This window comes from Acomys russatus, chromosome 31, assembly GCF_903995435.1.
Source record: "Acomys russatus chromosome 31, mAcoRus1.1, whole genome shotgun sequence".
Classification (NCBI taxonomy): Eukaryota; Metazoa; Chordata; class Mammalia; order Rodentia; family Muridae; genus Acomys; species Acomys russatus.
Genome location: NC_067167.1, coordinates 7,336,847 through 7,351,247, shown reverse-complemented (window position 1 = coordinate 7,351,247; position 14,401 = coordinate 7,336,847). Strand labels below are relative to the sequence as shown.

General features: G+C 49.3%; 1 protein-coding gene across 3 annotated transcripts in view; it reads left to right on the top strand.

Moving 5' to 3' along the window:
• Window positions 1–14,401, top strand: part of Abtb3 (ankyrin repeat and BTB domain containing 3) — a 184,648-nt gene that overhangs the window by 121,213 nt on the left and 49,034 nt on the right. For 2 of the 3 annotated variants that reach the window (XM_051139718.1, XM_051139717.1), the window contains exon 4: window positions 3,638–3,790. In XM_051139718.1, the coding sequence (XP_050995675.1) occupies window positions 3,638–3,790 (153 nt within the window). Of the gene's footprint in view, window positions 1–3,348; window positions 3,501–3,637; window positions 3,791–14,401 lie in introns of those variants that run through there. The other variant, XM_051139719.1, reaches the window with a different exon arrangement.

Here is a 14,401-nt window from a genome sequence, read left to right as displayed (position 1 = left end):
TTGGCCAACTATGACCAGATATCTGGGCTATCAATAAAGTTTTACTGAAATGGCTAACTGCATTCGTTTAGTTTGTAGATGCTTTCTCTGTGTGAGGGCAGAGATAATTAGCTGCGGCAGCTACCATATGGTCCGTGAAGTCTAACATATTTTCTATCTGGCCATTTGCAGCGATGGCTGCCAGCCCACATATTAAGCTGCCTCATCTGAACCCACCCCATTTTACAAATGATACTAATGGCTAAAACAGTTATAGGCCAGAGCCAGGGTGACACAGAAGTGGAATTTGGTGCTGAAGAATCACCAGCCACAGTCCCCTTCCTTTCCTGGCCTACACCTTGTCACCAAATCTCTCATGGTGTCATGGAAGGGCTGTTTCTGCTTGTGTCCTTTATCTCTTCCTTAGATCTTGGCTTTCATGGCTTCCTGAGCTGACTTGCTAGTTCAGCCCTGCAGAAGTTCGTCTGGGCTTTCTGTTCCCTTCCAGAGGCTGTAGCCCCACCCTCTACACTTTGCCTAAGGTTACAATAAAGGCCACAGCACTGTTTGAGTGGTCCACTTTCCTCCCTGTCCATCCAGGATGCTTGGTTCACAAACCCTGCTGAGTCCCAGAATGGCCAGGAGAGATGGCTTAGAATTCAGATGCCCAGAACTCATTCCAGCCCTGTTGACCCAAAGCTCAGGAGCCTTTAAAGACATTACTTCTAACTCCATAAGCTCTTCTGGCTTTTAGCTGACTGCTTCTGAATAAAGTAAGGGGCCAATGAATCATGGTCCTCTTTAAAAATATGCAAGAAGGGAGCTGGAATGATAGTGGGAATGAAGCATTTGTTTTATTAGCATGAACAGCTGAATGCAGTGCCCCAGGATTCGCCTCTAAGGGGAAAACAAAAAAGGTCCAGGCATAATGGTGCACATTTGTAATTCCAGCCTACCTGGATCAGAAAGACCCACAGCCGTACCTCAAACAAACAAACAAACAAACAAACAAAAAATAAGGTAAATGGCTCACAGAGAACACCATCAGTGGTTATCTTTGACACACACACACACACACACACACACACACACACACACACACACAGAGATTCCATATTTTTCCTGAGCATTTTCTGCTCCATTTGACTCAAGGCCTTAAATTTATTTTCCATCACTAACTCCTGCAAAGAAAACACCACATATAATGTTACTTTGTCCCCCTTTGAGCCGACAAGATAACATTTCTTTTAAATGAGTTGCTGGAAAAAAAAAAAAAAAAAATCATGAGCTTATAAACTGCTGGAGTCAGGTGATAGATAGCCGTGTGGAGAGACTAGGAAAAGAGAAAAGTCCAGAGGAGGAAGAGCTTCTGTGGCTTGAGCTTTGGTGTTGCTGCTGTTGTTGTTGTTGTTGTTGTTGTTTTGTTTCGTTTTGTTCTGGAGCTGGCCAGCTGTCTTGGTAAAGAAGTGACTTAGAAAATGGCAGGGCCTCACGTTGGTATTCAGCAGGCATACTAGCCTGAAAGGCAGCCAGCTACCCCCAGAGACTCCACCCACCAGGAACCAGGAACCATTGAACAAAATTGGGAAGGTTCACCTCTGAGAAACAACCTAGGGGAGTTGTTGGGCACACGGGGACTGCTTTCCAGCCGTGACTGAGACACAGGGACTGAAATAAAGCCCGCTTCCCCCGGAGACAGTGGAATCCAATTCAATTTCAAGTCGGTGTGTTTATTGAGTGGCTGATTCAGTTTAGGTGATGGAGAGATGGGGAGGATGAGAGAGACAGCCTAAGAAGCAGGCTGCTGCAGACAGAAATTCCCCGAGAGTCTGACCTCTAGCTCCCAGGCCCAGAAGCTAGATTTTCTTAGTCTCAGACAGTGAGAAATTGGTAAGTCTTCTTCTGTTTCATGAGCAGATATTAAGGCTTTCCAGCCTGCTAGACGTTGTCCTGGGGCAGAGATTGGAGAGGTGAACTGGTCAGCCCCAGGTCTCTGCCAGAATGAGTAAAATCCTTCAAAGTGGGAGCCACGTGAGAGTGGTCTGTGTGGCACAATTATCAGGAGACATGTTTGGGGATGGTAGGATTTGAACTGCGGCAAAGGTTAAGTGAGGTGCGCACTTTTGAAGAAATAGAGACCCTCCATACAGGGGAGTGAGCTGCATAACAGAAAATGAAGGTAACATGCCTTCAAAGATTCAAGACCTGGTCAGCTCCCCTGAAAGCAGTAGGTGCATTGTGGGTAACAGAGTGCATGCTGGGAAGCAGAATGGGAGAATGGTGAGATTACATGGGATAGGTGATGGCACATGGACTGTGTAACCAAATAACGTAGTCTGACTCTGAGCTTTGAAAAACCTTCTGGTCTGCGGCTAGAAAGGCTCCCTAACATCAGTAAAGGAGGTTTTTCTGACACTAAAGCAGGCAGACTCATAACTAGCTGCCCGTTGGCCCTGAACCTCATAAACACAGTTAACTGAGATGAATGTCAAAGACTGAGTCTTTCCATATTTTACCGTCATGTAAGTAGCTTGTCGCTGGAAAAACTGGACTCTGCCACCAAAAGCCTTGTGGGAAGCTCGTGACATCTGTATTTTGAGAGGGAGCTGATGATGCCTTGTAAACCCTTTTTGTACTCCCATAGCTGTGGGATCCTGCCTCCTTAAGCAGGTCCCCTTGCCTCAGTGGCAAATGGTAGGAAATCTTGCCAGTGCACATAGCACCATTCTTAAAGCATGGCCCACTTAAAGTAGAAGCATGGGAGGTGCTTGTTCAGATTATGTCCATTTAAATATTTAATTACGGGCTGGAGAGATGGCTCAGAGGTTAAGAGTACCCCGCTGCTCTTCCAAAGGTCCTGAGTTCAATTCCCAGCAACCACTGTGGTGGCTCACAACCATCCATAATGAGATCTGGTGCCCTCTTCTGGCCCGGATCCACTTGGAAAGTTATGGCTCAGGGAGAGGCACTGCCTCAGTCAACGCTTGCAACAAGCCACCACAGTGAGCCCATTTCGGCGCCGGCGGTGTCTGAGATGTGTGCAATGTCCCCATGTTCTGCCCTGTTGCCTGCTCCTTGGCTCCAGCAGTCTTGTGTGTGAAGGTTAGCTGCATTTGGCTCCCATCCTGCTTTGGCAAGTGATCCGAGCCTTTCGGTAGCCTGGCGCTAGTGCAGAGCTGAGGCCAGCAGGGTGTCCACAAGCCTTGCCCACCCGCCCGGATGGTAAGGGAGATAGAGAAGGTTCCTTGGATTGGACCAGGGATCTGAAGTAACACCTGGTGTTCATTGGCTTCCTCTGGCTCCAGACCCTGCGCCAGTGCTTGAAGTGACTCATCTCCACACGCACATGATCCCTGAGAGGGACAGCACTCACAGCAGAGTAATACTGCATCCTTTGGTGGCCTCAGTAGCCCCCTTTCACAGATGAGGAAACCGAGGCCCCGAGATTCTACAGAGCCTGCCCCGGGGTCACCAGTGGGGTCAGGATGTCTCCAAAGGCTCTCGCACTCAGGAATTTCCAGGCAGGGTCTCCAGGGAAACCGGATGGGGGTTGGGGGTAGAAGTACGAATGGGGTTGGAATAGGGGTCTCCGAGAGTCAAGGCGGGTTTGATTCCCTGTCGGTCCTAATACATTCCCCACCTCCCTCCTCCCGCGCAGGCCCTTCCTCGTGCTGCCCCCTCTGATGGAGTGGATCCGAGTGGCCGTGGCGCACGCCGGCCACCGCCGCAGCTTTTCTATGGACAGCGACGATGTCCGCCAAGCGGCCCGGCTTCTGCTGCCCGGCGTGGACTGCGAGCCGCGCCAGCTCAAGTAGGTGGAGGGGAGAGAGGGTGGGAGGCAATGGGGGAAGGGCGCGGGGACTCTAAAGATAGGGATTAAAAGAAGCGGATTTAGAGGATGCCCCTGGAGCCAGAGGTGGGAGGTCCCAAGCTTTGCTTGTGAATCGCAGCCACGAGGGCGGGGCGCACAAGCACTTCATTCCCCCACCCCTTGCTGGCCCCCATGCTGTGGCTGAGGCTGAGGCTCTGAGGGTTGAAATCGCAGACCCGGGGGAGGGTGAGAGGCTGAACAGTAAACGGAAAATTAGTTCTTGTGGATTACAGGACACGAGGTGTCTTGTTCTTTCTGACTAGTCTCTGTTGGTAACCCTTCCACTTGTGTTTCTGTCCCTCTGTCCACTCCTTTCCCTTCTGTCCCCATCTCTGCGAAATATTAGCGTTTTCTGACCTATCTTGCAGAGTAAAATCTCTGTCTCGGGAGAGCGCCCCCTCTGTCTTCCTACAAGCTTGGGGATGATAATGGGTTTCCCTGAATGTTTGGCTTGTACCCAGGCCTCTTCAGCAAGGTGGGAATTCCTCAGGGGCTGCCCAGGGCCCTCATGCAGGGGGCTTGTTCGGTTTTGGATTTTGTTTTTGAGTTTTGTTTTGTTTTGTTTTGTTTAATCTAAGAACGAAACAAAAACAACAGCCAGTTTATTCAGATGAGTCCTGCCTGTGCCCAAAATGCAACCGGCATAGAAACCAAGTGATGCGTGGACACCCACTTCCTTGACTCTCTCTGCTCCTCTCTGGGTGACCGTATCATTTTTGAATCTCCCACCACCTGAGGAGAAACTGTCCTCCCGTGGGAGTAGTCCACCCCCAACTTCAGAGATTTCTGCCCTAACTGGATTTGATGGGAATGGAGGGAGGGGCTCCCCCACAAGGATGTCGTCGGGGGTCTGTGACATAACCCTCGGTTTATGGTGATCCAGAACTGCCTCTCCGCCCAAGTACAAACAGGAGGCTGGTCAGAGTCAAAACTGCTAGTGTTCCGGTTTGTTAACCATAAGCAGAGCCCTGATTTGAGTGCTTGCTATGGATCTACGGATTGGAACCTACGGAGTGTTCCCCAAGCCTGTGAAGTGTGTGGCTGTTGTGCCCCACTTCACACGTAAGGGAACTGAGGTACTCGTAGATTAAGTCGCATGGCTGAGGTAACTGAGTGGCAAATCATCAGGAAGTGGATTCCAAGAGCCCAGCCCCTGGGGCTGAGTTCCAGCCACTGAGTTTGCGCCTGCCTTTGGGTTTCTGTCTAGGCAGTTTTGAGCCATTGCCGCCAGGCCTCATACCATGTCATCAGGATAACAGCAGGCCCTGGGGAGAGGCTGGGGAGCAACCATTTATAGGCCACCTACTATGTGCCAGTCATAGCCCCCAACATGACACTTGCATCAGCGACCTGCTTCCTTTAATCCCTTCAGCGCCAGCGTGAGGTTAGCACTTCTGTAGACTAGGAAGCCCATTGTGGTACAGTTTGCAGGAAGAAGTGCCAAGGAAGGACTTCCGGTTTTCCCCCTGGCATTAGCCTAGCTTTTGCTCACCCGACTCTCCAGCTTCCTGTTTCCCAAGGCTGTTAGCTACCAGCAGCTCATCCGCACCACTCCTGCTCACCGTCCTCAGCCTGCGACACCCTGTGACTCAGGTTCTCCTTGCTGCAGTAGGCTCTGGCCTGCTGGGTGTCTGAGAAAGTAGGGTGCTTCCCTGATGCTTACTGAAAAAGTGGTCTTTGCTTGCCGTGCTCTCATGAGATCACATAGCCCTAAGGTTAGAACCTTGGGCCCCAGAGTCCCATTGCCTGGGCCCAGGTACCTCTACTATGGTTAATTAACCTCTCTGAACCTTCATTTTTCCCATGAGTGATATGGAGACATTAATAGTGCCCCCCTCCCCTGACTGGTGTAAACATGGGTCAAGGTCGTGAGTGTAAAGCCAGTCCACAGTGTTCACAAAGTGGCAGTTACTCTAGCTGGTGTCCCCGAGTCTCCACTACCCCTGAAACCCTAAGAGGAAGCCTTTGTACCAATTAATCATCTTGGATGGTCCCAAAAAACAGAGGAGAAAACCAAACTGAGGCCCCCATGAGATTGGGCAATTCCCAGGATCACACAGATAGTAAGTGAAAGAACCGGGAGCTGACTATCAAACACAGGTGTCACCATGTGTAGTAAGCACTCTGTCCCAGGAGTTCTGTGGCTGAGGACTTCGCCAACTACGGGGCACAGGTATTTAGAGGGGAAAACATTCACTTGTACTAGACGTGAACACGTTGTTTCCTTACCTTATTCCCAATACAACCCAGGACAAGAAGCATTTAAAGAGTCGGCATTGTATTAGCATTTTAACTCATTGAGAGACGATGTAAAGATTCTGAGGGGGTAGCCAGGCATGGCGGCTCACGCCTTTAATCCCAGCACTTGGGAGACTGAGACAGGTGGACCTGGTCTACATAGTGAGACCTATTTTGAAAAGAAAAGAAAGAAGGGAGGGAGGGAGGGAAGGAGTAAGAGAGAGAGAGAGAGAAAGGGAGAGAGAGAGAGGGAGGGAGAAAGAGAAAGGGGAGAGAGAGAGAGAGAGAGACCTTAGTAGTTAAGATCTCATCTCTATACTGCTATCACAGAAGACCCCAGAACCCAGGTCAGGTACCTCAAGCCAGGCTGGTACTTCCCAACTGCCTATAACTCTAGTTCCAAGGATCTGACACTTTTTTCTAGCCTGCAGAGGTATCTGAAGTACTTGCACACACACACACCTTTAAAGAATATGTGAGGAGGTGTGTAGGTTCTGTGTTGACTGTGCCATTGTATATACAAGACTCAAGCAGTCAATAATTTGGGTATCTATGGGTGATTCTGGAACACATCGGCCATGAATTCAGAGCTATATCAGTTTTCTGCTCCCCCGACCTAGAGCTCCGCCAATCTATGAGAGATGCTATGACCCTCTTCTGGGGGTTTTGTCACTTCTCAGGACTTCATAGCCTGGATGTGAGCCTCTAGGGAGCCTTTCTTCCCAGTGCCCTTCCCCTAGCACAGGACAATGTCTAATGACCAAGCATGTCATTCTGACAATCACACCAAGAATCCATCTTGGTGTCTCTTTGTCTTGTGGGAACATCAGACTCCGTATCAAACATGAAAAGACATTTCGTTCCCTCTTCCCTAGACAATAGAGCATAATTGCTCTTTACATAGCGTCTGCATTATATCAGGCATTATAAATAATCCTCAGAGAACTTAAAATCTATGTGGATGAGATACAGAATTTACGTAAATATTTCCCATTTTGTAGAAGAGATGCCAGCAGTATGGCTTTTGGTATTTATGGGGGATCCTGGATCCAATCCCCCATGAGTACTGAGGGATGACTGCACAGGATTCCGTTGGCTTGCCTAAATAATAAGTATAAAATGTCCTGGGGATGTGATCCATCAGTGAACACTTGTCTAACATAAACAAGGCCCTGGATTCAATCTTTAGCAGGTATAGACAGACAGACAGAATGCAAAACTTACAGAATACTAGACACTTACAAGTACGTGCACACACGCATGCACACACAACTAGAAAAAATCAATACACAAAGGAGAGCATCTATTTTTCTGCCTATGCACATCTCTCTCATTTAATATGATATAATGTGAAGAAGGCTGGGGCCCCATGGGCTCCCAGAATGCATCTGTCACACAGCTGTTGTGACTGAGAGCTGATCTGTCCTGCCAGCCATCCACCTTAGAACTTGTCAGAGGGACTCGGGGCTCCAGGTTCAGAGTCAGAGCTGGACTCCCTTGTCCGAAAGGGATGAAGATCGCGTGCTCTAGCAGATGCAAGAACCAGGCATTGGTCCTGAAGTGTCAGTGGCATCAGCACATGTAATTGCCTACCAGCTGGCTACTCCTTCCTGGGAGGTGGCCTGGAAACCAGGCAGGAAGGATCAGCCTGGTCTAGGATTCCCAGGCGTGGCACTCATTTGCCATTGATCTTCAAAGTGACCTTGGTCAGAGGCTGCCACGGATGTTCTGTCCGACTCGGCTACGGTCGAGCCTCACCTTGGAGAGCAAATATTCTAAAGGGATGCCACACCAAGTGGCCATGGCCTCTGAGCCCAGGGGGGTAACCCATTTACTCTCCTTTAATGAAGTACCAGATCACGCAGACTGCAGAGCCAGGCTTTTTGTTTCCTCCAGTTCTTTGGGGTGGGGGTGGGGGGTGAGGGAGTTGAGGAGCTAGGGAGAGAAAGGAAAGAACACTTACTGCATCTTGGCAGGGTTTGTATGCTTTCTTGATGATTCCTTTTGAAGCCCTTCAGAAATACAAAGATAAATGCTGTTGTTTTCCTGCTGTTTGGATGAAGTAGGTTTCCAGCTCTGGAGTGAGGGCTGAATTAAAAAAAATAAAAGCTACCTGGTATACACAGATCTCCTGTTAGCTGCTAAGCAGCACCTATCACAAGACTGGAGCCCATGAGCACCTCGAGCTCCTCTTGAGAATGGTGACTCCTTCTTGGAAGTGGTTGAGCTGTCTGCCGATGGAAAAGCTCAAGGGTGGGAAAGCATGGAGTGTCCAGGTGGAACTCCGGGAGCCCTGGTAACTTCCATCTTCACCTTGGCTCTCCTGTGGTATTTCTAGAGCCCTGGCGTGCCAAGGCCCCACAGAGTGCTGTCATCTCGGCCTCCTGCTTCAGTCAGCTGGCCCCCGGGGGTGGGGGGGAACTCGCTTCCTCAGTCCTCTGCAAAAATAGGAATGGCAACTGTTTCATGGGCTGGCTGACAATGGGCTCAGTTTAACAATTCACGCCTCTGGCTTTTAACCCTTTCAGGCCTCCAGGGCACCTTCTAAGGCTGATGTGTTTTAGGATTTGCTTGCTGTAGCTAAATGGGCTCAGAAGTGAAGGTTGTGCCACAAGCACCCTGGGCCTGAAATGCAGCCCGGTAGCTACAGCTGAAGTACAGCGCCGTGTATGGTGTGTGATGCTTATGCCAGGAGAGCCCACACTGAAGATCCCTGGTTGATAAGAGGGTTATCCAGATGCATAGAATGTCACCTTCTGGTCTCAGAAGAATGGGGAGTAGGTATCCCTCAGAGTCTAGGTGTCCCCCTCCCCCATCACAAGCCCTTTACAAAATGGCCTAGTCTTATTTGCATCTGCCTATTCACCATCTCCTATATGCTTTCAATCATCTCTAGCTGATTTGCATCTCATTAGATATGCAAATGCTTGTCATACTGTACTGTGTAGAAAATCCATACACCGTGTAATTTTTTTTTTTTTTTTTATGAACATCTTTGACTCTTGGTTGCCCAGCTCCTCGGATTCATGCATACAGAAGGTCTAGTGTGGGATCTTGATGGTACCAGATCCTATTCTGAGCTCGGAGGAGTTGGGATCCTCAGGATTCTCCTACCAGTGGGAAGATGCAGCCATTAAGTAGTAGTAATAAACAACGGGGCAAGGGGATGGCATGAGGCAGAGATGAATTGATGTGAGAGAAAGAGATATGGGTTAGATGTTCATAAGGGGCCTGGAAGACTTGGAGGAAGCTCCTGTTTTAAGAGACATAGCTCTCGGGGCATGGGGCTCATGGAGAGAGCAGAAGTGGCATGGATCTAGAATTGTATACCTGCAGACTATCTCCCTAAGCCATGCCCTTATAGCTCCTTGGATTCCAACCGTGGAGCTCCCACTCTCTTCTCAGAAGGTCACCAGCAGAGATGGAGCACCTGGCCCTTCACTGGCTCTGTGGCTGCCTGGAACATTCCCCACCCTGGCAGTCTGCTCTCTCTCCCCTTGAGTGCCCTTGTCTGTCCCTGCCTGGAGGAAGCGTCTCATCTCCCTGCGGATCCATGGCCGGGAGCCCTGGATGTGCAGCATTGGCAGGCCAGTCGCCTCTTCACCTCCAGGAGAAGACATCAGACTTCACACTGCTGGCCATAGTGACCCAATTGGATCCACTGCCCCCTCAATGCTGATGCCAATGCATTAGCACCTCCGGGAACATGGAATGCTGCCCTCTCCCTGGTCCTAGGCAAATGCCTCTGGGCCTCAACTGTACCCCCTTACCACAGTCAGGGACAGGCCATAGAGGTTGCTCAGGATGTCAAACTAGCCAGGTAGCTCGGCATTCAGCAAACACCCACTGAGCACCTACCCTGTAACTGTCCTGCTATGCTTCTCAGCTGGGCAAGATATGAACAGAGACATCCAGAAATAACTAGCACAAACCAGGGCTAGCAGGTCAGTAGAGATGCAGGTGGAGAGCTGCTGTGACCTTCCTGCATGGACCATTTGATCTGTATTCTGAAGAATAAATAGGAATATTCCACACACGGAAGGAGAAGGGAAAGGACGTAAAAAGTTTAGAGAATTCTGCCTGGGGAGGGAATGGTACCGTCCTGTCCAGGATTGGGCTTATCCAGTAGGTGGTATGAACCATCGCCAGTGTTAAATCAGGGAAAACATGGGATTTATAATTTAGAGACAGCATGGAGGATGAGCAGAGGTAGGCAGTGGGTAATGGACCCTGAAGTGCTCCAGGTGAGAAGCTAAGGACCAGAGAGCTCAGAAGCAGGAAGTGAAGGAGGCAATGGGACTGAACAGGGGAAACAGGAAACGAGGGAGGCAGAAGGGACTCGACTTGTTGGACGTGTAGGGGTGAGGGAGTGAGAGGTTTACAGGATGGCCATGGGAGGGGGCAGTGCTGCAGAAGGGCAGGAGAGTCTTTGTGCACTGGGGACAGTTTCAGATGGAGGTGGATGACAGTGACACCTGCACAACAGTGTGGATATACCAAATGCCTCAGGACAACATTTCAAACACAGCTCAAGGCTGGAGAGAGATTGCTCCGCGCATGGTTAAGAGCACATGTTGCTTTTCCAGAGGACCTGGGTTCGGTTCCCAGCCCCCCACAATGGGCAGCTTATAATCCCTTCTCACTCCAACTGCAAGAGAAGCCAAGATCTCTTCTGGCCTTTGTGGGTACCCATACACATGTCACATGCAATCACACAGACATACTACACACACATAAATAAATAAATAACAAATCTTTTAAAGGTTATCTTTTTAAAATATTTTTAAAAATCAATTTTATGTATGTCTTATCAGAGTAAAAATAATGGTCCTGGGCCTGGAGAGATGAATCAGCAGTGAAGAGCATGTATTACTCATGCAGAGAACCATGGTTTAGTTCCTAGCGCCCCCAGATTGGCTAACAACCGCTTGGAACTCGAGTTCCAGGACATCTGATACCCTCTTCTGGTCTCCAAGGGTACTTTGTGCACATGGTACATACACACCCTACAGGCAAACACTCATAACACATGAAATAAACATAAATATTAAAATATATATATAATAGTGTTCCTTGGGGGTACTTTCAAATTAAACAAGCTGTGCAGAGTAATATGGAAGATGTCCCCCGTGTATGAAATATGCATACATGTGTTTGCTACACATGTCCAAACTTTCTCTGGAAGAAGCAACAGAAAGAGTTGAAGGCGGCATCCAGGAGGGCAACACCCAGCTGGGCATGTCTGTTTTCTGGGGCTACAGTGACAACGACCATAGCTCCATCTGAGACACTGAAATGGTCATTTATCCCATCACCCTGATGAAGTCTAAAGCCCAATACTGAGGTGTCATGGCACATGCTCTAAATCCTCCTTGCGTCCCAGCCTTTGCTGGCTCCAGGCATCCCATGGTTTACAGCAGTGTTACGGCAGTCTCGGCTTCTGTCCTCCTCAGGCCACCTTCTCACATCTCTAGCCCCATTTCCATCACAGGACAGCAGCCATGTTGGATTGGGCCCCACCCCAGTGAGTTCATGTCTTCCTGGTGATGTAAGCCTCTACATAACACTGTGGGGAGCAGAGCTTGGCTGTTGGACTTCATAGCGTATGGTGCGTTGTCTGTTCCATTCACCACTTTTTTGTATTAATATTGGCTCTGGGGTTTCTAGTTTGTGTCTGTGTGTGCACGCGCACATGTGCAATTGAGGTGGTCTACTCAAAGATGGCCCAAGGGCAGTGCGGGAGAGGCAATACTGGTTTTGTAGTAGAAAGTGATGGTTATCCATCCAAGTGAGAGGGTCCTTATAGGTCAGTCCATCAGAGTGAGGTCACCAGGAAGAAAGTTCGTACCCAGCCTCTCCTTAGAGAAAAAGTGGAGTAGAAAGAGTTGGAATTTGGGTCTTATAGTTGCTCAAAGCCCAGCCAGACCACTTCCTCTCTATGCGACCTCAGGCCTATTGCTCACCAGCTCTGGGCTTTGGTTCCTATGTCTATAAAAATGTTCATAATAATACTAAGCACAGTAAGTGTGGTGTCATACCATTGGGGAAATGATTGGTGGCCCAGAATGATGTCTAGTATGTCTTAAACCTCCCTACCTCTACTAGTGAGCCTGCCCTCAGGACGTAAGAGGAAAATCAGGCAGGGATGTCCAGGTTGGGAGCCACGGGGCCGTCCCTCGAGACTACAGGGCTCTCAGGGTGGCTCGCGTTTTGTGTTTCCTCTGAAGTATAAGTCTGTGAAAGCCATCACTGGCTGGAACCTGGTACCATGTCCACAGCAGCCAAGCATCCATAGATGGGGTCACTGAGATGAGATAGCGGGAGGGGACAAGGCCTGAATAGAAAGACTATGTGGCTTCTCTTTGCCTGGGGTTTGTTCCAAGAGTAAAAAGCTAGGAGAACAACTAAGAGGCATAGATTATTCTGGAAGAAAGGGTTGCCCCTATGCCTCTTCATCTCAGACAATTGACTTTCCTCTCTTTTTGGGGCTAGGATGGAAATAGGTTTCCTCGTCCGTGGGTCTGCATGTAGTCATTGACCACTGAGTATCTGTTGAATGAATAAAGGATTCAAAAGGCTAGGGCTGTTGGGAACTATGTTGTTGATACTGCACGTAAACAGACTTCCCAAACCAATTCAAAGGCAAAAGCATGCAACATTGGCACGCAGGCAAGAAGCCAGGTGAAGGACTGGGGATGCAGCCCCAGTGAGCAGCGCTTGCTTCACATGCACAATGCCCTGAGCCCTGGCACCTTGTAAGCTGGGCGTGGTGGTCCACTCCTATGACCCATGTGCTCAGAAGGTGGAGATAGGAGAATCAGGAGTTTGGATCATCCTTTGCTCCATGTTGAGTCTGTTGGCTTGCCTGGGCTACATGAGACCATGTCTCAAGAAGGAGGAGGAGAATGATGGGGGGGGGGGAGGGGGGAGGGGGATAAAGAGAAAGAGAAAGAGGAAGAAAATCAGCTGAGAGGTCTCAGCAAAAGAAACCTTGGGGGAGACCCTAACAAAAACGTATGCTGACGTAACACGTGTGGCGGGTGGATGAAATGCTTTAAGGACTTACAATAAGGAGTCCCAGAGAGACAAGAAAGAGTGACCCAATGTTAGAGAAGTGATGACAGGGGTCTCCAGCATCTGAGGTTGCCATGGTAGCATAGGAGAGGTAGGCTGGAAGTGGCCCCCAGGGCCTGGCAGTGGGGAAGTCATTAGTGCCCCCTGCAGTGGCACACTGAGCAGCCTGGTGTGGGTGGGAGCCAGACTGCAGGCGGCAGACAGTTTGCCAACACTTGGCATGCGTCCTGAGCACCCAAAGTGTTAAAAGGAAAGCAAAAACACATTTGGTGCTTACAGCAACGTAAGAGAATTGCATCTGAAGTGGCATTTGGGGCTCGTTTCCAGACTAGGGCTCCAGATCCAGGCTGGCAGTTGGAGGGTATCTAGCTTTCGATATAGGATTTGGCTTCTTGGGGAGCTGCAATTTATTTTTTTTTTAATACATTCTGTCCCACTCTTGACTCTATTAGATTTCTGCACAGCCCACAGATTTGCTCACAGGCCAGCAAACCTCCCAATCTAAACTCTAGTCGACAGAATTAGTTATAAAGGATCATTATTTTCCCCTCGCAACAAGTCAGGCAGCTGGGATTTCCTGCAGAGAGCTCAGGGCACAAGCCAGGGCAGAGGGATTTCCAGCAACCCTAAGGAGCCAGTCCACTCCCCAAAGGGATTGTGGGCACCTGCTCGTAGGTGTCAGGTGCCCCAAGGTCCGTTGTCTCATCAGTTCATTAAATCATAAAACAGACTATGAATTACCCCTACCAGCCTGAGTGAGCCCCAGTGTCTTTTCTATTAGTTGTGGGAAATGAGAGTAACACTCTTGCTCGTGGGGGAAACTGAGGCACCATAGCAGACAAAGAAAATAAGAGTAGCCATGATGCATATTCTCTCAAGGGCTTCCCTTTCCCTTCCCCTTTCCCCTCCCCCCTGTGCGTATGTGGTGTATACATGCATGTGGTCTACATGTTTGTGTGCATGGATTGTAAGGGGGTATATGCAATGCACATGTGTGTATTTGCATATGGAGGCTGACAATGGGTATCCTTTCCTGTCCCTCTATTTTTTTTTTTTTTTTTTTGAGAGAGAGAGAGACTCTTTCATTGAACCTGGGGCTTGCTGGTTTGATTAGGCTGGTTTTAGAAATAAGTTCCAGGAACATGCCTGTCTTTACCTTCCAGTGCTGGGATTACAGGCACTCACTGCTCGGCCAGTAAGTGGGTGTTGAGGAGGATTCAAACTCAGGTCCCCATGTGT